Genomic DNA, 27684 nt, shown 5'->3' with positions numbered 1-27684 from the left:
GGGTTGAGCCTGAGCCTGTTTCTCCCCATCCAGATCCGCACGGCCTCCAGGCACTGGGACATCACATCAAGGGCATCGTTGGGGTGGTCCAGGGTGGAAATGTACAGCTGAGTATCATCAGTGTACAGATGACACTTCACCCTGAGACTACGGATGATCTCACCCAGCGGCTTGAACAGAAGGGGCGAGAGAACCGACCCTTGCGGCACCCCACACACAAAGCGCCTTGAGGTCGATCTCTGTCCCCCTCTGTATAATAAAATACATCCTTTCTTAATAATATTTTGAGAGGCCTCCAGGGAAAATAAACAATGCTTATGTATTTAGATAACCATATTTAAATATGAGGACAAATTTGTTTTTGATTTTCACTCTTCAGTGAATTCTGTAGAACAAAATTTTCTAAACATAAATATGCATCTATATTTGAAAAAAATGTACACATGGAACCAAAGGAACACTACTTAGAAAAATTAGAAATGTTCTTGTGTATGTATACAAAAGATAATGCAGATTTTTAAAAAACCAGATCTGTTGTGAAAATGGAAAAGAATTCAATGAAGACCTGAAAGGGAGAACCAGAAATAAATTGCAACTAGAATAGAATAGAATAACAGAGTTGGAAGGGACTTTGGAGGTCTTCTAGTCCAACCCCTGCTTAGGCAGGAAACCTTACACCACTTCAGACAAATGGTTATCCAACCTCTTCTTAAAAACTTCCAGTGTTGGAACATTCACAACTTCTGGAGGCAAGTTGTTCCACTGATTAATTGTTCTAACTGTCAAGAAATTTCTCCTTAGTTCTAAATTCTTCTCTCCTTGATTAGTTTCCACCAATTGCTTCTTGTCTTACTGATATTATTAACTGATATTACTAATACTTTTAACCATTTATATTTGGCTTAATGATAAAATTTATATAAAAGTAATACTCCTATCACCACTTTGGCTTTCTAGATGTACAGTATATCTAGTTATTATCCTCATTTTAATCTTGCAGTGTAGAACTTTCCAATTAAATGCATAATCAATTGTGTGAGGAACCTAAACCAAAGTAAAAATGTAGTTTAAATTTATTCTAGAGCTGGCAATAATAATCTCCAATCTGGACAAAATTGCAATTGATTACAGATATTTATATAATATTCAGGGATATTGAGAATAGAAGAAAAGGGGACCTGTGTAAAAAAAGCAAGTATCTAAAAATATTAAAAACTGTGTAATAAAATGCCCAATATGAGCAAATAATAATATTTGAATGTATACTTGGAAAGAACATTTTAATAAAAATATTTTATTTATTACTTAAATAGAGATTTTCATGCGGGCTCGAATTAAGTTTGTTGTTGTTTTGGTGAAACTGCCTAAATAGGACTTATGAGAGGGTGAAAAGACTGGGGTGACATAATAGCAGTGTCCAATATTTAAGTGGCTGCCACAAAGAAGAGGGGGGGGGGGTCAACCTATTTTCTAAAGTACCAGAAGCAAGACAAGAAACAATAGATGGAAATTAATCAAGGAGGGAAGCAAACTAGAACTAAGGAGGATTTTTTTTAACAGTGAGAACAATTAATTAGTGGAATGGCTTGCCTTTAGAAGTTGTGGGTGCTCCATCACTGGAGGCTTTTAAGAAGAGATTGGACAGCTACTTGTCAGGAATAGTATAGATCTCCTGCTTCAGCAGGAGGTTGGGCCAGTAGACCTCCAAAGTCTCTTCCAACTCTGTTATTCTGCATTCAAAAATAAAGCAGACTGAAAACATCTACCTCTTACTCTAAGTAACAAGTTTGGAAATACAGCCAATGGCACCTGCAGAATATTGTCAAAATTTGAAAGATGGTGGATGAATTCGAGCCCTATTCATTTTGTGTTTGTGTTGACATTTGATGTTCATCCTCAACCCCCCCATGGGCACATTAACTTCAACCCCTATACTCTAAAATGGTATAATTTGCTTTGCCAGTTCCTTGAGACCAATTATCAATACACAAAGGGCACTGATTTGCACATGGCAGCCTAATTTAAGGACCAACTTTGGCACTTTTATGTTACACTTTTTCCACTCTCCGATTTCTCCAATCTACTTTGAAGGAGCCACATGCTAATATTCTGTTCTAACAATCTCCAAATGCTGAGTGATCATAATACGCCAATCAATGATCCTTCCAGCTAACCATCAGGAGAGAACAAAAACAATCCACAAATAGATTTGACTCCTGTCTCCAGCCCAAAAAGGATTTAGCTGTTTCAGCTGTCCAAACAAATCAACATCATGCAATTGGGGAGATCTAGATTTTGTTCAACGTGGTTCAAAATCCAAGTGCAGAGGTGCCCTTACTTGTACATCACAATTTATCATATTTCAGTGTATTTCAAGTGGAGCCATATTTTTTTCAGAGTAAAGCCTGTACATAGATTTTCTGAAAAATCATGTCCCTCTATTTCATATTTATATCTCCCCTGTATTATTTATTTATTTATTTTATTATATTTCTATACCGCCCTTCTCCTGCGGGACTCTGTGTATCTGTGGGCTCAGGATAACTTGCCACAATGTTAATCAATCCTATTGATCACTGCCACCCCAATGGCTCATAATCAAAAGTCTTTCAGGGTAAAACTATTTGAAGCATTATAAAATACTAAAACATCAGTAGTGTCTTGCAGACAATAAAGCACTCAGAATAATGAAACACAACATCATTTGCAATAGGAAACAGCTATTTTTCCCACTCATGCCAGAAATGGGGGAAAAAAATTAACCAGAATCCAGAACTGACCACCCCCAGCCCCCCCAAAACAAGCTTGATGAACACCCTTGAAAAAAATATTCCATGACTTAGAGCTGCATCCTATAAAAGAACCTTCTCATAGTCATCATCATCCGAGCCTTGGAAACTTGCCCAATGCAACAGAAGAACAAACAGACAACTTAGCTTCATTTCTCTGTCTAAGTAGGAGAAGGAAGGAGAAAGGCTTGTCATGCAAAATACAGGAGTTAACTCTTAGAGCTGGATCTCAACAATATACAGTAGATGTGATCCATAAAGCCATAGCTCAACACCTGCTAATTTATGTATTTATTAAACAAATTTATACAGTTGCCCAAATTATACATAGTTACTCTGGGTGGCTTAACAGAATAACATAGTTGGGAAACCCCATGGAAGTCTTCTAGTCCAACCCCCTGCTCAGGCAGGAAACCCTATTCCATTTCAGACAAATGGTTGCCCAATCTCTTCTTAAAAACCTCCGTTGTTGGAGCACATACGATATCTGGAGACAAGTCATTCCACTGATTAATTGTTCTAGCTGTCATAATATTTCTTCTTAGTTTTAAGTTTCTTCTCTCGATTAATTTCCATCCATTGCTTCTTGTCCTGCCTTCAGGTGTTTTGCAGAATCGGTTGACTCCCTTATAACATTAAAAGTCTTCATTATAAATCCCCAATACACCCTTTCCTGCAGGGGCAACAAATACAGTCAAACCAGCTATGCATGCTGGTTTATCAAAGTTTTGACAAAACTCTACAGACCTTTCATAATCTATAAAAATATGTGACTATGTCCTATGTATTAGAATTTTGCGGAGGTTCAAAGTGGCATAGAAAGCAAAGCAAATAGTCAAAGCAGGCTACCCTCTCCATCAAGGCAAAGTACCTCATCCAAGTGGATTAGCTGCAATTTACAGAGGCCTATTACACGCAATTAGTATGCTGTGTTAAATCACACTTTTTTGGAACGATCCTCCTGCCATGTCATTCAAAGGTCAAAAATAGCTTTCAGCTCCTGAGAGTTACCCACTAATTATGGCGAATAATATGGTGAAAAAATGAAGCGATAGGGATAAATGGTATCACTTCAGTTTTTTAGAAATTAATATATTCCATTAATGTTTTTTCAGTGCAGCTTTTTAGTTTATTGGTCTGATGGCAGAGTAGAATTAAAATACTTAATATATAAAATTATGTGAAAGGTGTCATGCACATTAATCAGTGTTGTCCCTGGCTAATGTAAAATGAACTTCCAAAGGATTTCTTTTAATGGTGGGAGAAGGGTACAAAGTGTATCTCTTGCAGATTAACTGATCTTTCTTTTTAAACTGAAAACATCAAGCAATTTGATATCATTACCAAAAATATTCCCAGACCAATTTTAAGGTTGTCTCTACTGTAGCAGGGTTAACAACATTTATTGTATTTTTTTTAAAAAAATGTGGAGAGCATGAACCTTTGCAGTTAACAAGAAGAAAGAAGACACTGAACCTTTCATAAACTTTACTAAATTGTTTTAACAGCTAAATATTTGTTTCTGCTACTGGGAATGAAGTAATTCCATCTGATCGTCAACAAAATTTATTCCTTCTCATAGCTATGAAATACAGTAAAATTCAGTTAGTGAATGGTTGAGTGACCTAGAGATAGCATTGACTGGCCCTATAATTTTTTAAAAAATCAATAAAATAGATAAAGAATCACATTCTAAGTAGTTTCTTTTAAAAGTAAATGTCTTGTGTGAAGACAGTGGTGAAATCCATTTTTTTTTTACTACCAGTTCTGTGAGTGTGGCTTGGTGGGTGTGGTGTGGCTTGGTGGGCATGGCTTGGTGGGCGTGGCAGGGAAAGGATACTGCAAAATCTCCATTCCCACCCCACTTCAGGGGAAGGATATTGCAAAATCTCCATTCCCACCCCACTCTGGGGCCAGCCAGAGGTGGTATTTGCCAGTTCTCCAAACTACTCAAAATTTCCACTACTGATTCTCCAAACTGTTCAAAATTTCCGCTACCGGTTCTCCAGAACCTGTCAGAACCTGCTGGATTTAACCCCTGTGTGTAGACCAAAAATACAGCAAGGAAACAACTGTGGTGCAATTTTTCTCTTGATGAGTTTGTTTTCTTTTTATAGAAACATATTTACTTGGGTGAGCATGGATGTACCTTTCTGCCATTATATTGTTGTCATGGTTAGGTTAATCTCTTTAAAGTAGTTTTTATGTTTATTTCATGTTTATTGTTTATCCTACACGCTTGATGGGCTATAGCCTGTGCTGATATTTTTGGTTCATTATGTTTCATCAAATTGGTGACTCTTAGCAATCACATAGGCAGTTGTTCAACAGAACAATTTGTCCCCAACCTTGTCATTCAGATCTTCCAGCCGAAGGGAAGGCTATTAATGTTTAAATAAACAACAAGCAAGTAAGCAAACAGAGTCTCAACAGTAGAGACTTTTGATATTCTCTGAGCTTGACTGCTTACTTACAGACATTTCATTACCTTCATCAAGGTTATGGTGTATTACTTTATGCATGATTATTTGTCAGATGTTAATCCTTGCTTATCTAAATTTTGGCTGCTGGAGAGGATGTGTTCTGGCCTTTTGATTTTATTTTAAGTCATGCTGAATAGGTGCAGCATGGCTTGTATGTTGATGAATGTTTATGAAACTGTGTGGTTCTGAAGACAATGATGAAGAACTCAAGAAACAATAAAGTAGAAGGCAGAGCTCTGTGGTTTACTGTTTCTGCCAGACAAATTGCCATAACATCTTTTTATATTTGCTTCCCATGATGTGAACTTTTGCCTCCTACTAGCAGAAAAGTAGATAATTGATAGCTATTAATAAATGTGGCATCAAAAATCTAACACTGCCAAAGGGAAGTTTTCATTTAAACAGACTGAAAGACTGGGAAGGAAATTTCTCCAAAAAGACAAAATTTTCACACTGCCAAAAATGTTTTATTTAAACCTTAGGTGGCAAGGAATAAAACAACATAAGCAGAATAGCTTTTAATAAATGTGCTTTAAACTTTCTTCTTTTAAAAAATTATAGAGTACAGAAATAGCTCAGAGTCCAATAAGAGAAACATCTACTTTTGAAATTCACCATAATGCACTAAGCTGCTCCTTTGCCAGACTTTAAATCTTAAGTAGTACAATCTGCTGTTAGCACAATTGATCATTCCTTTTTTCACTTCATTTACTTGCTTTGCTCAGAATAACATGTCTCTGAAATACTGTTTAAGTACCTTTACTCTGAGGGCAGACATTAGCATCCAGGGTGGTCTCCAAATACTTTGAAATGCAGAATAAATCCTCCCTAACTCTTTCTGCACATGAGAGATTACCTGGAACTAGTCCCTTAATAGTTTTTACAGATCACAGCCTGGTTAGAATATATAACACATACCTTTGTGGAGAGAAAATAAAAGTCCATGTTCAGGCAACATATTCCCCCTCCCACAAAAAGAGCACACAAAGTAAGTTGTTATATAAAGCAGTGGTGGGAGAAATGGAAAACAGGCAAGAAGCTGACTTGTTAATTGGGATTATAAAATTTCCAGGATTTTTCTCTTCATATTTTGAGATTATAAATCCTAGAATCCAAAGTGTTATTTTGCTTTTTAAAAAGCGGGGGGAAAGAAAAAGGAGAGAGGCTCCATATATACTGTGTATCTCTCTCTCTCCATCCATTTATCATCTGTCTATCTTCTGTCTGTTTGTCTATCACCTATCTATCTGTCTATCTATCTATCTATCTATCTATCTATCTATCTATCTATCATCTATCTAGAAACTTTTATCCAAAATATTTTGGATGAATATTTTGAATGCTCAGATGGACAGATATTTTAATTAACGGCACTATTTTGGCTTTTCCTAAACACTTCTCATTTTCCAACCTATTATTTTCAATGAAGAAAAAGTAATAGCAAAAAAATAATTACATAACTCTGGGATATGTCTCTGTGTCTCTATGTATGTTTGTGTATAAGGGGTCCAAAGAACATTCTGCCCAGGGCATCTCATGGAAGCCTACTTTATTATGCAGAGAAGAACAGGGAGGTAGAAAAAATATATAATGGAATCATTTACACAACACACTAAGCTATAATAACAAATTTGACTGAGAGAATACTGAAATCATAAACTTTACAACCATCTAAATATCTAGGAAATTTCCAGAAGCTTGACACTCAAATAAATGAAGAACTAACAAATTCATTGAACTGGAGACCATCTACTTCCCACTCAGATACCTGATCTAAAACACTCACAACAAACATGCCAGAATGAACAATCAACATGAAAACTGCAGTACTTCCAAGCACTGATTGATTGAAACCTCATAAGAAACCTCCTTCCACCAATCAACCTCCCTCAGTTCAAGTCCTGTGCAGACCACAAATGCCAGACAACCCCCATCTCTTCTGAACCACTAAAGAACCCTCACTGAGATTCAGCATGACATCTCTGCAGAAAACCTGATTAGTACCTCAGTATTAATCTCCCAAGATCAAAGAAGGTGATTGTTAAGGTAGGTTCAAAATACTGGTTTTGACCTGTGCACTTTTCACTCCTACATCACTGGTTTGGTTACATTGGCAATACATGACAAAAGATGCATCAGGCACTAATAAAGTATTTTGCCTACTCCAAACTCCATAACTGTGTGTCATTTAAAAGAAAAGTTTGCCTTATTCAAAGGGCATGCCTCAACTTTCTGCTTCAAACATAGTTCTGCCATATCATCACATTATATCAACTTGTCATTTCTAAGATGCAAATACTCAGAATTCTTATGCGATAATTTTTCTCAACTGATCATATATGTCACATCAGTTTGGTTTGTAGGAGAAATGGACACAAACATCAATCTTTTTGTCAATTGTATAAAACAGTGATGAACATGGTGGGGAAAAAGGAGATATGCTCAAAAAAGATAAGTTTTTTTAAAAAAATTATGTAAAATCTTCTCATAATAAAATTACTTTTAAAAAAGTTTGTTAGCTATTTTTAGAGCTATCAACCAATTAAAAGAAATTCTTTCATTAATCCTTTTCATTTGAATAATGAATTAGGTTAGGACCTAAAAACATGTGAGTGACTTTGGGTCAACTACAATCTCTTAGTCCAATCTATCTACTGAGGCTGCTACTGTGGAAACAACATTGAGGAAATACTACTATTCACTCCGGTTGAGCTCCTGGAAAAAAGTAGAATGGACGTTGACTTACCTGAACGTCCCTTTTCTGAGCGCTGCTTCCCACTATCCATAGCTGGGTTAGTTCCTCATTTCCTGGCAACAACTGAGTGAGAGCTGTAATTAATCCCTTGGCTGGGCCACGCCTCCAATCCCATGTGTCCCCAGCTCTCACTCAGTTGTTGCCAGGAAATGAGGAACTAACCCAGCTATGGATAGTGGGAAGCAGCGATCAGGAAAATATAAATATAATGAATACATAGAATTAAATATATAGATGGATATTAGCAATACAGCTTCTTAAGGTATTGAAGATGTTATTAGATAAATATCTTAGTATTAGGAAACAAATTTGCATTTAAACTTTCAACTTTTTTTGTAATTGTCACTAATATAAACAGAAACAGAAACAAGTAAAACCAATGAGGAAAATAAACAAATTTGTTTTCAGCTTGCATTTCAGATGAATAAAATTATTCTCCTTAAACTGAAATAGGCAGTTGTAAATTACTGGATTTTTCATACATTGATTTCATCTGTTAATGTTTTTATTTGCTGTGTTCTTATAATGGATGATTTTAATACTTTTATGTTATAAGCCGCCCAGAGACATTGGTTATGAGATGGGCAGCAAATAAATTTTAGAAATAAAATAAAATAAAATATATGCCTAAAACATTTTTAATAGACTGATCAATTTTTCTACCTAAAGATTCAAATAATTATCTAACACCACAGCTGGATACACAGAAAATGTTGCTGCGTTGGATAGATTAACTAAGTCAACAATCCTCTGTGCACTCTTGAAGAGTTAGAAGGAAGTTAAGTTATTTGGTTGATGAATTAACAGCTCCATGATGTTCTGGGAATTTTTAAGTGTAATTTTGAACAATGGACCCATTTAACAATTGAAGGAGCCTATAGCAAGTAAGTGCTCAATTTTGCTATTTGATACCATAAATATATGGGAGAACAGGTCAGTATTTGTATTTATTCCTGAAGGGAGGAGGATGGACTCCTGTGACTTCTATTCTATCAAAATAGCCTCCCCACAATGTATCCAAAGTTTTCTTTATCCATTTATTTATTGCCCGTTTAGACTGTATTAGCTATAGTAAAGTCAGATTGATCTTTTTTTATGTGTGCATTTATTAAAAAGAGAGCACCACGAAACAGACAAAATTGATTTTAACAGCCTAGTAGATACACAGCTGGAATGCACTTTTCAAAGTGAGTATTAGACCAAAAGAATTTGAGTGGTTTGAACCACCATTTGGAACATGATGAGCTCATTTATACGTGTTTCAAAATTTCAGAATGTATCTGGATGGAGAGGCATCCGTTTAGGGGAATTTGCTTTATTGCACCGATGGAGGAATATTTTGCTTCCTCAAAATGGCTTTCCAAACTGGTTGGCATAAAAGTTGATTGTGGGTGCCGTGCTGATTGGGTGACCAAATGCAGTGACAGGTAAATATGCTGAGCAAAGGAAAGGAAATAATAAATTCTGTCTTGGTTTGCTGTTGCTAAGCTCATGCAGAGATGCATCGGTTTCACTGTCATTAATATGCAATATGAACACGTGCAAAGAATGTGCAATGGGGAAAACATTCAGGGGCAACCATGACTTTCAATTCTAATTTCACAATTATGCAACAATTATATAATATTAATCAATGTTTAAATAAACAAATGAAGAGGAACAACCATATTGTTTACTTGTCCTGGAGAAAAATGGAATATAAATATAATGAATTAATTCACGAGTTCTAACTACTGTATTTACTTTTAAAATAGCACTGGATTAACTGCACCAAGTAATTTATTAAAATAGCAACCTCCCCTTAAGACATATGTGTCCCAAAGATTTGTAGGTTAGGGCTGTCTCCTTTACTAGTTGTTTGCCTGATTTCAAATAGACACTTTTCCAATATCAATGAATTATAACCCCATTATCTATTGTTCATCATTTGATGTTCTGTAACCATTCCTTGCTGGTCACAGAAGTCACAAAGTCACAGAAAGTGATCATGTAACTCCAGGACACTGCAACTACCTATCATAAATACATGCCAGTTGCCAAGCATCCAAATTTTGATCACATGACCACAGGGATGCTTACAATGGTTATAAGTATGGAAAATGATAATGAGTCATTTTTGTCACTGCCATTGTAAATTTGAATGGTCACCAAATGACTGCTTCTAAGTTAAGGACTCCTCTATGGACATGACCTATTGAAAAAACCTGAAACAATTTAGTCAGGAGAAAATAAGACCAAAGGGACACATGTTATCATCATTCAGGTACATAAAAAGGATGCCAGAAAAAAGATAGGGATAATTTTCCACTGACACAAAAACTAAGACTAAGAATAATGAATATAAATTGCAGCTCTGTAGATTTTATTTAAGTATAAGGAATATTTTTCTGGGAATAGGATCTGTACAATAGTAGAACAAATAACTTAAAGACATTGTCGATTTTCCATCTCTGGAGGCTTTGAAGAAAAGATTGGAGAGCCACATCTAGATGATGGATTTTATTGGCTTTCCTACACATTGCAGAGGGCAGGATTAGATAATGCTTGTGGTGTCTTCTAATTTTACAGTTCTATGATTTTAGAGTTCTACCATTTCTCCCTATTGTATTTGCAAACCAGGCTAAACAAAAAAATAGTAACTGAGAAACGTATGAGCAAACTCTTCTAAAAATAGTAGCTTGTTTCAGAGAAAATGCTTGCAGAGCATTTTCTGCAAGAGAAAAAAATCCATAAACATGGAGGATTATCATGAACAATGAGACAAGTTACTAAATGTATCATATCAAGATTATGACTAACATAAATTGCCATGCAAAACTAAATTGAAAACATATGGAGGGATCGCCCTCCATATGTTTTCCAAAAATCTCTACCTGCCCAACTAGATTGAGGTTTGCCTGATTCGCCAGTTGCGTCCCTTTCTGGATCGGGACTCGTTAAATATGGTCACTCATGCCCTCGTCACTTCCCGCCTGACTACTGCAATGCTCTCTACATGGGGCTCCCCTTGAGGAGCACCCGGAGGCTCCAGCTGGTCCAGAATGCAGCAGCGCGGGTGGTTATGGGAGCGACAGGGTGCTCCCATGTGACCCCCCCTCCTGTGTGAGCTGCACTGGCTCCCGGTGGTCTTTCGGGTGCGCTTCAAGGTTTTGGTTACCACCTTTAGAGCGCTCCATGGCTTAGGACCGGGGTATCTACGAGACCATCTTCTGCCACCAGTAGCCTCTCACCGACCAGTACCCTCCCACAGAGAGGGGCTCCTCAGGGTGCCGTTGGCCAAACAATGTCGACTGGCAGGCCCCAGGGGGAGAGCCTTCTCTTTGGGGGCACCCGCCATCTGGAACGAGCTCCCCCCGGAGATACAGAGGATCCCGGACCTGCGCGCTTTCCGCCGTACCATCAAAACATTTTTTTTCCAGCAGGCCGGCTTGACCTAACCTCTCTTTTAAACTTTTTAAAAAAATTTTAAAATTTCTAAATTTTAAATTTGTCTTATGAATTTGGGGTGTTTTAAATTTCGTTCTCTGGGCCAATTATTTAATTGTATTTTAATGGTTTTTTAACATTTGTATTATATGTATTTTATTTGGTTGTTCACCGCCCTGAGTCCTTTGGGAGTAGGGCGGTATACAAATTTAATAAATAAATAAATAAATAAAAATAAATTGAGTAGAATAGGAATGCTGCAGATCGGTCAACCAAAGAATGTCGACTGGTGGAAATTAGAAGATGGCTTTTTTCTGAAGTAGACCCTACTGTATGGAACATCCTCCCTTCACAGATTAGAATGGCCCCAACACTGTTAGCTTTTCATAAGGATGTAAAAACCTAGCTATCTTTCCATATCTAGGGTGCTGAATGCATTAAGGGCCCCATTTCCTGGCTGTATTGCTAACTGGCTAAGTATCTTGTTCCTGTGTATATTTAATCTGGATATTTATAGAGTTTTTTATTGCTTTATAATGTTTTAAGCATTTTTAATTGTAATATTAAATACAATGAATAAGTGTGTAAAGTTTTCTAATTTCTAACAATATGTTACCTTTGCAGAGGGAACAGAACTTTTCATTCCTTGCCTGAAGCACCTGTACAAAACTATAAGCAATTTTCCCTCTAATTTGTCAGCCCATCAAAGTAAACTTCTACTTTCTATCTATCAAGAGCATTACCCCCAAACTGCTGATATAAGAACTGTATGATAGTACATAAAAAGTGAAAGAACCTTTTTTTTAAGAATAGCACGTCATAGTGGATTCCTAGTTTATATCCTTTCCTGAGACTACATGAAGATCTCTATTTGCCAAAGAAGAAACTGGGTTTTCAATACAACAGAATCATTTCATGCCTTAGCAATGAAAAAAATGAACTGTACGGCAGGCTCCAGCCTCTCTACTAAGTTTCCTACTTATCCATAATGTGAAAATGAGTGAACAAATACTAATATCTGACACTGCTGAGTTGTCGACAGATGTCAGCTCATTAAGTTCCACTTGCTGGTTCCCCACCACCTTGCTGATATATCACACAAATTGCTTTTTAGCTGGCATTCTGTTGCTACGGTTCAACGTAGCTTGGGCGTGGGAGCTCTCTTTTTATTCCTTCCTCCAGTCATTTGGCTTACCACAAAAGACAGGACAGGTTCAATAAGATGCAGGATGCAGTTTAGTGAATTGGCTGCATCTGGAAATGCAGATATACGATATTTTGAATTTGGAAGCAAAGCAAGGTGAAAAAGGCCATATAATGCTTCCGAAAAGAGAGAGAGAGAGAGAGAGAGAGAGAGAGAGAGAGAGAGAGAGAGAGAGAGAGAGAGAGGGAGAGGGAGAGAGAGAGCAAACAGAAGACAATATTGAACAATAAAAAGCAAAGTTGCTTTGATGAGACCTACATGATTTTGCTTTCCTCATGATCCTTTTTTCCAACAGGATACAAGAATGAAAACTAAAATGATGGATAACTACAAGGATGGATTGTTTTCCTAAGACAGTCCACCTATGGCCAATATAGGACTGATCTATAATTTTCCTATTGCCTTTTAAAAATTATTATAATTGTTACTTGTTCATTTCACATGTTATGAACCATGATTTATTTACATATAAATAAATATGATGATGAGAAAACACCTTGGTCTTTTTTCTGGGAAGTTCTAAGATGTTGACAAGAGATTTCCAAGTAAGTTCAAATATAGATAACAAAAGAATTGAGACCAGTATTGTATCCATAATCTATAGTACCCTCTGGCTATATCCTTCCATGTTCCCCCCCCCACCTTTGCTTTAAAATAAGAATAAAACTATGAGCAGCCCCAACAAAATAAATGGTGGCCATTTTTACTGGCCTGATCTTGGAGAAACAACAGTTTTGCAACAATAAGGAACACTTTTGTCCTTCATGGGTTGCAGGAAAATTGCTGCTGATGTCATGCAAATATTGTAGTGGTCAAAGTGAACATTTTCAACTTTAGTTTTAGGGTTTATGAAAATTTTAAAAGGGAAAATGATATCTTAAGCCTTGGAATCAAGCACCACTTTTGCCCCTATTCTCTCATCCCTCAATAGGAAATGCCTGCTCTGAGGTTCTAATGGCCAGAAATATATGCCTCTTTCGTCTTTCAATCTTTGTTTCCTAAACTGCTTTGAAAGGTTTGGACTGGGAAAATGTAAGGAAGAGACAGCACTGAGAAGTCTAGGGTGGTGGTGGTGGTGAGGAGGAGGAGGAGGAGGAGGAGGAGGAGGAGGAGGAGGAGGAGGAGGAGGAGGAGGAGGAGGAGGAGGAGGAGGAGGAGGAGGAGGAGAAAGATTAAATGTATATGCCACCTGAGCCCCTGTGATTCTGGGATGGAAGTCAGCTTGCACAATGGCAAAAAAAGCCATCTGTATATAATAAGAGACTGAAGTATCAAAAGCAGCAAGACATTAAAGTTGCAATTAAGATTTGAATACAAGAGAAATGTGGTTTACGTTATTATAAAAAACAGACTCCCAAATATTCTAATATAGACAACATTGATCGATAATCTTGTAATGCTGTTTATGAACTGAATTGCTACATTATTTACATCAATAAAAATAGTAACACTTCATAATGCTTCAGATATTGGAAGTGTACTCATCTTGCAGGTACTCAATTTGATAAAGCTATTGGGGTCCTAAAATAAGGAAGCTCAGCATTATAGAAATCACTTGATGCGGCTGCAGCCAAACCTACTAAGACTGCAATTTAGTGATCCACACAAAGTAAGAGACTAAAAATGAAAATAACAGTTCCTAGGCAGAAAAGATACAAAACAAGCAGAGGATAAAAAAGAGGGAAAAAGAGAATGAGTGAGTGAGTGAGTGAGTAGGGTAGGAGGGGGGGGGGGAACAAAAATGTAATTGCCTGCCTATCAGCTTCACTATCATAATTACTTTCTAACTCAGACACAGGTTGAATCAGATGAACAAGCAAATCAATTTTTGTAGTTGGCAATCAGTGCATTCTTAGCTCATAAATTAAAATGTCACTGCTAGAATGAATGCAAAGTGATACCTGTTTGGCAGTTTTCAGAGAACAAACAGATCCCTTTGCTTCCATTCTTATTTTTGGCCTTGCTGGTGCCTGTCCTTATACGTTGCCTAGCACAAAGATGATGGTATGTTGCCAAGTATAGAAAGGGAGGGAAGGCAGTCCAGTTAGGGAACTGACCTAGAGATGAATGCATAGCCAGGTCATTCTATAACCGGTTTACTATGGTCGTTTGGATTGTCGCCCAGATGTTTAGACTGAATTTGGCATCTTTGTCCACATATCGAGTTATTGTAATTATGGTTGGTGGCACAGTTAGCCTGACATTTAGATTGGATGTGGCATTTTTATTCACCTATTGAACCATTCCCAAGGACCTGAGATGGGCAGGTGCTGATGTTAAAAGATATCATTGCAGATGTAAACTGCTCCACTTAAATCTGCCCTTTGCAATTGACTGATGGTGATTTTGTCAATGCTGTTCAGCGGTGCTCCAAATGTTTTAGGATTCCACCCGAGGCATCTATTACTATTGGTTTTATCTTTGCTTTCTTTTGCCATAGTCATTCTACTTCTATTTGCAGGTGATTGTATTTTGTTGTTTTTCTTCCATTCCTTCTCTACTGCAATTTTACTTTCCAGACTTTTTTTCCCTGTTTCTTATCAACAATTGTTAAGTCTTTCCCCATAGTTTAATTCCATGCTATTTATATATCAATCTGTAACCTATTTTATACATCATATCCATCCATCCATCCATTCATCCATCTATCTATCTACCTGTCTGTCTGTTCGTCCATCCATCCATCCATCCATCCATCCATCCATCCATCCATCCATCCATCCATCCTTCTATCTATCTATCTATCTATCTATCTATCTATCTATCTATCTATCTATCTATCTATCTATCTATCTATCTATCACCTACATGTATTGAAGTGTGGATTGCTCCCAAAGTAAATCCTATACTCTATTACTCCAATGAGATTTGTCCAAGCAAGATTGTGGACAGAACATTTCCTGTTATTAATATTTAAATTTAAATATGCATTTTAATGTTTAAACCCTATATCCTAACTCTAAGAGCAGTTGATGGTAAAACTAATTATTTAGGAAAATTGTGGTTTTCTTTTGACTGCATGCATAAATGCAAAAGGCGAACACTATTCCATATCCTTTAAATTTCTGCTTTAAGCAAATTATTGGCCCTTTCAAATTCTGGTTTGGGATAATGCAAAAGGAAAAGCAATAAGGAGAAATACAAGAAATTCAGTTAAGAAAATTTATACTATTATGTAAAGTTTCCCCTATATTTATACATTATGAAAGTGGTATGCCATTATTTTCTTCTAAGTTGTTTTAGCATTCCCATATTGCCTGTAGCCCTGGGATTTCCTGATGGTATCCAATCCAAGTACTAATCTGATCTGGATCTGCTTAATTTTTTCAGACCAGCTTAGTTCAATAGGTGCAGCCTCTAACAGGTCTCTAAAGAAGAGTACACTATGAACACTAAATGAAGAAAAATTCTCACTGTACTAAAGAGACCTGGGAAGGGAGAAACTACAAAAATTTTTTGATGAAGAAATCAGTTTGGAATATTCAACCATAAGCATCCTACAATATATGACTCTTTCCAAATGCTATGTATGCTTATTCTATGTAATTCCTATGTGTAAATAAAAACATAGTATGTTTGATCTCTTTGATAAGTTTCCATCTATTGCTTCTTGTCCTGCCTTCAGGTGCTTTGGAGAATAGGTTGACTTCCTCTTCTTTGTGTCAGCCCCCTAGATTGTTATGGTATCCCTAATTCTTCTTTTCAATAGACTAGACATACCCAATTCCTTTGATCTTTCTTCCTATGTTTTAGCCTCCAGTCCCCTAATCACCTTGTTGCTCTACACTTTTATTAGAGTTTCAACAACTTTTTTGTATTGTGGTGACCAAAACTGAATGTAATATTCTGACTATGGTCTTAACAAGACATTATGAAGTGGTTACTAATACTTCACGTGATTTAGATTCTATCCCTCTATTAATACAGCCTAGGACTGCATTGGCACACTGCTGACTCATACTTAAGTCATTGTCCACTAGGACTCCCAGATCCCGCTCACAGTTACTGTTATTAAGCCAGGTACCACTTATTCTATACCTGTGCATTTGGTTTTTCTTGCCTAAGTGTAAAAGCTTACATTTCTCACCACCGAATATAATTTTGTTGCATAGCGCCCAGTGTTTGAGTCTGTCAAGATCCTTTTGGATCTTGAGCCTATTTTCTAAAGTATTAGCTATTCTCTCTCCCTTGGCGTTACCTGCAAATTTAATGAATTCCTCTTCTATCCCCTCATTTAAATAATTTAAGACGATGTTGAAGAGTACAGGACCAGTACAGAAACTTAGGGTATCCCACTGCATACTTTCCTGCATGTAGATGTAGTGGAAGGGGCCTTGTTGTATTCAATCCTCTTTAGACCCAATAGCAATCAAATACTATGATTCAGGACACATTGTGCTCAGTCCAGGTTTTTTTCTATCTCAGCAACTGATTATAGCATTTCAGAAAGTGAAATTACACTTCGAGTGGAGTGTCTGTCTTTTTATCTAATGATTGGGGGTAGTTTGATCTTGTCTAATGCAGCAGCAAAATGAAGGAAAGGTTGAGGACATTATGCGATTGGCTGAGTTTTTGTTCTTATCTTTCACCAGAAGCTATGTGAGCTTTTTCTAATGCCTCTTGCTTCCTGCTCCATTTGCCTTTGAGTTGCAAATGGTTCCCAGATAAACTGTCCCAGCCATGCGGGAGCTAAGGTCTGCTGTGCTGTGGTAACTAAAAGCAATTTGAAGTCAGTGCAGTGGGGTCATAAAAAAATAGACTATTCTGTATAATTGGGGGAAAGCATTATTGAGGCAGCAGCACACTTGCTGGTACAGGATGCACTGTGTTACTTAGAACAAATAAAAGAGGCTCTAATGAAACAGATAAGTTGAGCATTTTGGTGAGACTGCTTCCTGGCTGCGGTGGGGACTTCAGCCTCTATTTATCCTCTTTGGTTCTGATGCCTGCTAAGGAAAAACAAAGGCTGCTCAGCTTCTGACGTGCAAGGAACAAAGTGACTGCACAAATGAAAAGGCAGTTGAGGCAATCTATCCTCTGAACTGCATCGCGCAATGGAGAACATTTAATGTCAATTAAAATGATAGGGGGGGGTTGCCATCTTGACTGTAGAGAGTGAGTCTGATGTGGTGGTGAAGGTACCAGGCTGGAAATAAAGAGATGGTGAGTTCTAGTCCCACCTCAAGCACAAAATAAGCTGTGTGACCTTGGGCAAATAATTCTCTCTCAGCCCTGGGAAGCAAGCAATGCCACTTCTGCAATCTTGCCAAGAAAACTGAAGGAACTTCTCCAGGTAGTTTCTAGAAGTCAATACTGACTCCTACAAACACACACACACACACACACACACACACACACACACACACACACACACCTTGACATAGGGAATGCTTATATACCTCTTGTTCAGAAAAAGCATTATTGTTTTTTTTGTTATTATTAATGCTACTATTTCTTCTATATGGATGTTGGGAACATTCTACACAGATGTTGGGAAGAAATCATTTCATCTTATACTTGTTCTGAAGCTAAAGAATATGTTCCTTCCTGCCCATTGGAGCTTATTAGAATACATCCCACCTACATAATTAAAAAGTGTCATTTGGTACAGGAGCCAAGCTTTGAAATCACCACAGGAGATACTGATATTAAAAGTCATATAACAGTCTCAATTCAGGCAAAGCTTGGGCTGTGTAGTGGCAAGTGATTGTTCTTGACTTACAATGCAGAAAACACGGGATCCTAGAAATTTCAGACTGGTATTCCCCTATGGTGGGTTGTGTTTTTTTTACTCCACTCCTCTATGGTTCTATGGCAGCTTGAAGGATGAATGAGTGACAGATGAAAAAATCCATTAGAGAATGACTGCAACAGAAGGTAAAACTAAGCCTGAAATTCTTCCAAAGAAAATGCAAAGAAAAAAAAAATGCAGATGTAAAGAACTCTTCTTTTCAGCTAGAAGAGAAAACATGAGAAGACAAAGAGGCTGACAATAAGGATTTTATATTAAATAATGAAATAATGTTTGGCTTGCTTTCTTATACTCCAGAGAATCCCCAGGACCTCAAGTTCCTCTGAATAATGGAACTTTGTAATTCCATACACAAAATTCTTAGCCCGGGTTTCCAACCAGCTGCCCTGTTGACGTGATTGATTTCATCTCCTGTAATATGCCAACCCTTATGTGGAAGGTTGCCTAGAATTACAGATGAAACATAGCAAATATGCTAGGCAGATCCTGCCTTTGATTTCAGTTCTCTTCTTCTTTATTATTTGTAATGATACTTTGTAAAAAACAGTAATTACTGATCTCAGTGTTTAAGGTTTTTTCCCCTCACAAAATGACTTCCTTTAAAAATTTGAATCACTCCAAAGGGGAAATTTATTCCTCAATACAATAGTCTCATTCTCCTGCCCCTCTTACTTCTGTCTCATTAATAATATCAAACCCACACCAGTTAACAGCGGTGTCCCCCAAGGAAGTGTTTTAGGACCCACACTCTTTATACTTGACATAAACAACCTTTGCGATCATATTATAAGCAACTGCATTCTCTTTGCTGATGATGTAAAACTATTCAACACCACCGACAATGCTGCTACCCTACAAAAAGACCATTACTATCTATCAGACTTCTGCCAACCTAAGAGTTTGAAAGCATGTAAAAAATGCAAGTAGAAAAATAGGGACCCCCTTTGGTGGAAAGGTAACAGCATTCTGTGGGCTTTTGGCATTTAGTAATGTCGGCCACATGACCACGGAGACATCTTCAGACAGCACTGGCTCTTCAGCTTTGAAATGGAGATAAGCACCGCCCCCTAGAGTCGGGAACGACTAGCACATATGTGCGAGGGGAACCTTTACCTTTACCTTATCTATCAGAATGGTCAAACAATTGGCAACTCCAAATCTCAACCAACAAATGTTCTGTCTTACATATTGGCAAAAAAAATCAAAACACTAAATACAAGCTGGGTGGATACGACCTTGTAGACGACACTCACTCTGTTAAGGACCTTGGAGTACTCATCTCAAATGATCTAAGTGCCATAGTTCACTGTAAGAACATTGCCAAAAAAGCATTAAAAGTTGCTAACCTAATCTTGCGTAGCTTCTTCTCCCGTAATATTGAACTGCAAACCAGGGCATACAAAACTTTTGCTAGACCAATTCTTGAATACAGCTCATCTGTCTGGAACCCGGACTGTATATTGGACATTAACACAATCAAACAAGCCCAGAGATATTTCACGAGAAGAGTCCTCCATTCCTCTGCTCGCAACCTTATGCCACCAGACTTCAAATTTTGGCATTAGACAACTTAGAACTTTGACGTCTTCGGTCTGACGTAAGCGTAGCACATAAAATTATTTGCTACAATGTCCTACCTGTCAATGACTACTTCAGCTTCAACCACAACAATTTACGAGCACACAATAGATACAAACTTGTGGTAAATTGTGCTAAACATGATTGCAGAAAATACAACTTCAGTAACAGAGTCATTAATGCCTGGAATGCACTACCTGACTCTGTAGTTTCTTCCCCTAACCCCAAAACTTTAACCTAAGACTGTCTACTGTCGACCTCACCCCATTCCTATTAGGTCTCTAAGGGGCGTGCATAAGCACACCAGTGTGCCTACTGTCCCTGTCCTAATGTTCCCTTTTATATGTATCCATTTCATGTATTCATAATTATGTTTATACTTATATCCAGTGGTGGGATTCTGCCGGTTCTAGGGGGTTCAGCCGAACCCTTTGTTAAAATGCTGGCTCGCCCTGCCCCTTGCCCCGCCCCTCCGCACTACTATTTATTCCAATAAATGGGGCAAGCGAGCCAGCAATTTAACAAACGGTTCGGTGTTTTTTTGTAATTTATTGGCCCCGCAGCACACCAAACCGTTTGTTAAATTGCTGGCTCGCCCACCCCTCGCCCCGCCCCACCTCCCACCCGCGCGGCGCCAGCCTACCCTAGCCAGGGGTAGGCAATTGTGGCTCTTTTACAACCTGTGGCCTTCAACTTCCAGAATTCCTGATACAGCTTGGCTGTCTCAGGAATTCTGGGAGTTGAAGGCCACAGGTTGTAAAAGAGCCACAATTGCCCACCCCTTCCCTAGCCTGAGTTCCGCTGCCTGGGATCCACATGGGCTGCCACGTGGTTTCCCACCGGCTCCAGACGGAAGAGAGCAGGATGGAGAAAGCAGCTTCCACGCCTTCACTCACCCTCACTCTCTGCTCTGTTGGATCTCCGGCCGTTCGCTTACCCAGCCCACTCCCAATCTATTGCTGCCTCCGGAGTCCCAGCTGATGGCTAGAGGAAAAAAAACTTCAAATTCTTGCTGCGGGGCTTCAAAGGGCCACCCTATAGCCAGTGGTGGGATTCTGCCAGTTCTAGGAGCCGAACTGTTTGCTAAATTGCTGGCTTGCCCTGCCCCTCTGCACCACTATTTATTGCCAATAAATAGTAGTGGGTGAGGGGCGGGCGAGCCAGCAATTTAACAAATGGTTTGGTGCTTTTTTGAAATTTTAATGGCCCACGGAGCTTCAGCATAGGCTAATTAGCCCTTGATTAGATCGGCTCCCGACTCTCAGCTGATTTGTCTCAGCTGTTTTGCTCAGGGCTCTGCTGCTTCCTTGCAAAGAGTTCTGGAGCAATTTCCTTTTTCCTTTCTGAAAAAGGAAACTGAAACTGCTTTGCTGTTGCTGCAAGGTTGGAAAATTAGGCAGGCAGATTTCTTTTCTTTTTCCTCACCAAAAAAGATAGGTGCAAACAATGGGAAATTTAGGGAAAAAGAGGAGAGTTCAAATTTTAAAACACAAAAGAAAAAAAGCTCTATTTAACTAGGGAATTGTAATAATTGAGATACTATTAATTGTATATTTCTGAAAGCAGAAATGGTTAAGTTGTGGTTTGGAGGAATATATGGGGGAAATTATTTGGTTTATTATTATTGGTAAATATAATTAATTGATTTGTAAGAAATTGGATTGCATAGAAATAATTGGAATATTCATGTTCATATTGATTAATATACAAAAAAGGTAGTTATATAACTAATTGATTTATATTAAAATGTTGAATTTATATTAAACAACTAATATTACATAATTAACCAATGTGAGGATGGATATAAAAATATATGACAATGGGAAGGGGTATAATGCCGGCTGGCGACCCCCAGGAGGAGAGCCTTCTCTGTGGTGGCACCTACCCTTTGGAACAATCTACCCCCAGAGATACGAGTGATCTCCGACCTCCGGACTTTTCGTCGGGCCCTAAAAACTCATCTCTTTCAGTTAGCCGGTCTCTCTTGATTTTATGGTTGATTTTAAATTTTGATATGGATTTTAAATTGATAAATTTTAAACTATGGGCCAAATTTAATTATTTTAAATCTATTTTTAATCATACCTTATATATAAATGTTTTTATTTTGGCTGTTCACCACCCTGAGTCCGAAAGGAGAAGGGCGGTATAGAAATTCTAATAATAATAATAATAATAATAATAATAATAATAATAATAATAATAATAATAATAATAATAATAATATAGAATAGAAGGGAAAAATTGAATTTGATTAAGATTAGAGATGAGGATGAAGGGTAATATTGGTTTTTTACAAAAATAGATGAGGAATAAATATGGCAAAAAGGAAATATAGAAATTGTAAATTTAATTGAAATGACTAAACACTGTTTAAATTTATGAACCGGCCAAATACTCTGTTCAAAGAAAATACATTGTATGTTTGTATGTGTGTTTCTAATTATTGTTATTTATTCATATTTGTTCTCTTTTATTCTTTAAAGTTTAACAATTCATTCTTTATCTTAATATCTTTATATTTGTTTGGGGTTGGCTTTCTTCCCTTTCATCTTTTTTATTGTACAGCAATCTTTCTCCTGAAATCTACCACCTCTCTCTTTTCTTTCCTTCTTACTTTCTCTTCCTCCCCCTCTTCTTCTCCTCCCTACTTCCTCTTCCTTTCTCCTTCTCCTCCTGTCTTCCTCCCTCTCTTACCCTCCCTCCTATTCTAATTTCCCTTCCCTTCCTTCATCCCTCTCTATTGCTGTATCATTTTATGCATATGGACTACTCAGAGGGCTGAAAAAGTTATTTCTGAGTGGTCCTCGCACTTTTGACCAGTCCTCGAACTTACGACTGTCCTCACATTTTACGTTTTTGCCCTATCTTGTCACCATGGTGAAGAGAAGCAGTTGTGAAATGAGTGACATGGTTGTTAAGAATGCTACAATGGGCATAAATGATGACCAGTCATAAGTGCGAAGACCGGTCAAAAGTGCGAGGACCTGTCAGAAATCACTTTTTTCAGCCCTCTGGGTAGTCCTTTTGTGCATATGGACTACTCAGAGGGCTGAAAAAGTTATTTTTGACTAGTCCTCGCACTTTTGACCAGTCCTTGAACTTACGACTGTCCTCACATTTTACGTTTTTGCCCTACCTTGTCACCATGGTGAAGAGAAGCAGTTGTGAAATGAGTGACATGGTTGTTAAGAAAGCTGCATGGGCATAAATGTGAGGATGGTCATAAGTGTGAAGACCGGTCAAAAGTGCGAGGCCCAGTCAGAAATGACTTTTTTCAGCCCTCTGAGTAGTCCCTGTGCACATAGCCACGCCCACCTGGTCACATGACCAGCTAGCCACGCCCACCCGGTCACATGACCAGCTAGCCACGCCCACCCGGTCACATGATTGCCAAGCCACACCCCCAACTAAGCCACGCCCACAGAACCTGTTGTTAAAAAATTGAATCCCACCACTGCTTATATCTGTTACCTATTACATGCTTGACGAAATAAAAAAATAAAAAAATAATAAAAAATAAATGGGATCAGTGAGAGGGAGGGAGGGAGGGAGGGAGGGAGTAGAGAAAGAATAAGAATGAAACTGCAGTAAGAAAATACAAGCTGGCAAATGTTTGTGTGTTTCATATACATAAGTGTGTGTGTGAAATACCAAAGGGGAATGGCACTGCTAAATATTTTGAAAAATTCATAAAAAGAAAGAAAATAATAGCTCTTCAATCCACAAATGCAGAGAGAACAGAAAAGACTCAATTATTTTACTACCTGGTATTTTAATCCACTCACCAGATTTGATATAAAAAGAGTATGCTACATATTTTTCTGTTTTCTAATATGTGTTTAACTTATCTTGAAGTTTTATTGTAGAATTTTAAAAAAATAGCTTATTGTTGTATGTACTAAATTTACAAACAAACACATACAATCTGGTACCGCAGCCTGTTGCATGCACTTAGAAGTTAAGCAGAGTTTGGCCTGGTTAATACACCAGAGAAAACCATGGTTGTAAATCACTTCTGTCCTATTGTTTAGTTGAGTCCATACTACTTGCCAAGTTCAAAGTGAGTATATCTTTATTTTATCCCTCCAACATGGTAAGAGAGCTTATCACATGTTGGCCCTTCCTTCCTTCCTTCCTTCCTTCCTTCCTTCCTTCCTTCCTTCCTTCCTTCCTTCCTTCCTTCCTTAGTCAATGATTCTGAGCAGCTTTCAACTCAAAAAATATACTACAGTTAAAACTATTAGAGACATGTTAAAACAATAAAAACAGTAAAACCAATAAAACACTAGAAACATTCAAATTAAATATACATAGGAGCAAAATACTTGGCAGTTAGCAATACAGCCAAGAATTGTGATCCTTGACACCTTCAGCATGGGCTCCATCTATATTGGGCCTGTCTGATTACACCCTGAAGTAAAAAAGTAAATGCATCTGAAAATACATAGCCATGAATTCCTTCTTGTGATTTGTTCCACATAATGATGAACAAACTCCCAGTGCATTTTTATGTTGATTTTCTGATGCTAGTGTAGGTTCAATCTGGAGGGAGGCGGTTGACAATCATTCTAGTCTCTGTATAAAATGCAACTCTAATACACTTTGATGCTGAGCCTTTGCAAAGCTTTAGACAGAATATTATTGCTACAACTCTTTTCTTTTTCCTATAGTGGACTTTAAAATAAAATAAAGCCAGCGTTTCTTTTATATATTTTTTTTTTCTGGTTGGAGCTTTGTGTTTCATTCACAGGTTTGTTCACATTCTGCTATTTAAAAAACACGCATTGCATTTGTAGCAAATAAAGGAGAACATTTTGCCCACCTCTACCCAGTGTTAGACAATTTGCATAATTACAAAGAAGGTTCATGGAATAGAATCAATCACACGATTCTTCTGTGCAAATGAGTGATTGCTCAATTAACAGGGCAAGTGATGTGTGAAAACCATGCTAGCTGTTCCCAGTGGCTGCTCAGCAGACAGCAGATAGACCAAACCATGACTTCATTCATTATCCGTCCTTTTATTGGTGCTTTCCACTGGTATCTTGGAAGTGAGGGGCGGGGGGGAGGGAAGTCCATGTTATGCTACGGTGTACTTTCTGAAGTCTAGAAGCAACTCCTTGTTTAATTTTTTCAAAATGAACTTTCTCAAAAAGTAATAAATGGTTCCTTAATGAAAATGTCAAAATGATAGAAAATGATAGAGTAGAACAAGAGCCACTACTTAGTACTATTGGCCAAAGCCAATACCCATCATGCTATCTGATGTTATATCTGAACGACTGAGGATGTCTTGGCACCAAAGGTCACTTCACAGCCATTATTTCAAATTTTTCAAGTGAAATGCCCAGGAAATTCTATCATTTTTAGACCATTTTGGATCAAAAGCTAAGCCAAAATATGGATTTTATCAATGCAGATATGTACATAATTTCTTCCACTATGTATTGTTTGATTCCCACAAAGGCTACCAATGTGCCAGGGGTGAAATACTCCAGGTTTGGACCGGATCGCTCGATCCGGTAGCAATGGCGGTGGGTGGTTCGGAGAACCGGTAGCAGAAATCCCTGCATCCCCCATGCCCACTGAGCCGCGCGATCATCAGAGGCTTTTTTTTTACATTTAAAAACATTTTTTTTCTACAAATGCTGTTAAAAGTATTTTTAAAATACTGCAGTGAAATCGTCAGAACCTTTTAAAAGCATTTTTTTCTGCAAACTCTTCGGCCAAAGAGGTTGTAGAAAAAATGCTTTTAAAAGGCTCTGATGATCACAGCTGAGTTGCCTGATCATCAGAGGCTTTTTTTTCTTTTAAAAGCAAAAAAAGCCTCAGCCGAAGAGGTTGTCGAAAAAAATGCTTTTAAAAGTTAAAAGAAAAAAAGTTGGCCATGCTCACCCAGTCACATTACCCCCCCACCAAGCCACGCCCACAGAACCAGTAGTAACAAATTTTACATTTCACCACTGCAATGTGCTACAATCCATGCAACCAAAGCAGAGTTTCTGTCAGCAAGAATGGCTTTCCATTATTCTACTCTTGTTTCAGCAGGCATCCAAGCCACAACTTTGTATCTAGAGAAAGAAACAGCTAACAGATATAACTACTCAACAGCTGTAGAATTTCAGGTTCCATAAATGCATTTGCAGTGCAATCATATGGTCATGTACTCCAAACTACAAGTCTATTCCATTGCTGTCTTGTTGCATGAAAAAAAAAAAGTTCTTGTGTGTCTGGAACTGTAGGAAGCTAACCTTGATGTTGGTGTACTTCCATCCAACCAACACCCAAACTTTGATAACCCTTCAGACAGACTGAAAAAAGGGAATTGTTTTAGCCTTCCCAAGACTCATTTTTCATCTTTAGCATCTTGTAACAGATTTAGGCCTGACTCGATATTAGTTAAATATCGTAGTTGTAAAGCAAAACATGCTTGTGAACATTTTTTTTCCTTTATTTTTATTAACTAGTATAAATATAGAGTGTGTTCTATTGGTTTTGTAATAATGGTTAATTCCACACAGAAGTATTATTCTAAAGCGTGAAGGCAAAGCAAATTTTCCTTCCCACTTGCTCAGCACATTTTAGCTTTAACCAAGTAATTACTTGCATCAAATCATTTATCAGATTAAGCAACTCATTGCCAGAAATTTATCTGGAAGTTCATGTTCTTTCTTTCACTTTAAATAGATGTGCATAATAAACCCATTGTTAAATTACTAATCAATGTGTGATTCAGAAATTAATTATTTTAACTGAAATGAGTACATTGCTAGCATTTTCCTTAACTGACATGTAATGTGCTGTTTTTCTTGTACTTTTCATGAAATAATCAAAGTTAAATTTAAAACGTAATTTAGTCATCCATCATTATCGTCAAGAATATTATTTTAAATGATGATAATAGTTTGATAATAGTAAAAATGTATTTTAGTACTGATTTAAATATTTGTTGAAGACAATGAATTTGCATATCTGAATACTACTTGCATACATGTATATCTAAAATATTTTTATTTGTTTATGAATTGTTCTAGGTTATGTTCCATTTAATGGCATTAACATTTGCTCACAACAGATATATACAGTAATGGAAGATAAGTACTATGGGTTAAAGTTTACTTATACACTGTTCAGCTGTTTGAACATAACATATTATAATATGGCTGTATATTTTTATGTGAAATATGGTTGTTTATTTTAATATTAACAGGTTGCACCGCAGGTGAACCTGGTGTGTGATTAGAAGCAAAGCAAGGGTGAATTTGGTTACTATAAGAATGGTAGACCACAAAAAAAATAAATTAATCACAGGATGGAGAACTAGAAAGGAAGTAAATATTTTTTAAAAACAAAAACCCCATAGAAAGCAATGGCAAAACATTTTTGTACTTAAGACAACAACCCAGACAATGTGTCATCTTCTGGAATGGAGTTGAGACTAAAGAATGCTTTATTTTTTAGGAAAACTCAGGGGTGAAATCCAACAGGTTCTGACAGGTTCTGGAAAACCAGTAGCAGAAATTTTGAGCAGTTCGGAGAAATGGCAAATACCATCTCTGGCTGACCCCAGAGTGGGGTGGAAATGGAGATTTTGCAATATCTTTGCCCTGGAGTGGGGTGGGAATGGAGTAATATCCTCCATATCCTCCATTTGCAGTATCCTTCCCCTGCCACGCCCACCAAGCCACACCAAG

General features: G+C 37.5%; 1 protein-coding gene across 25 annotated transcripts in view; it reads right to left on the bottom strand.

Moving 5' to 3' along the window:
* NRXN3 (neurexin 3) overlaps positions 1-27684 on the bottom strand; it is a 1226878-nt gene that overhangs the window by 49731 nt on the left and 1149463 nt on the right. For 14 of the 25 annotated variants that reach the window (XM_070931453.1, XM_070931456.1, XM_070931452.1 and 11 more), the window contains one exon: positions 5025-5036. The exons of 4 other annotated variants lie outside the window; for them this stretch is intronic. In XM_070931453.1, the coding sequence (XP_070787554.1) occupies positions 5025-5036 (12 nt within the window). Of the gene's footprint in view, positions 1-5024; positions 5037-20291; positions 20314-27684 lie in introns of all 25 variants that reach the window. 7 more of the 25 variants (XM_070931446.1, XM_070931448.1, XM_070931449.1 and 4 more) reach the window with 1 other exon arrangement.

This window comes from Pituophis catenifer, unplaced genomic scaffold (assembly GCF_029215685.1).
Source record: "Pituophis catenifer annectens isolate HBS135680 unplaced genomic scaffold, rPitCat1.0.hap2 SCAF_1, whole genome shotgun sequence".
Lineage (NCBI taxonomy): Eukaryota > Metazoa > Chordata > Lepidosauria > Squamata > Colubridae > Pituophis > Pituophis catenifer.
This window is presented reverse-complemented; position numbering and strand designations above follow the sequence as displayed.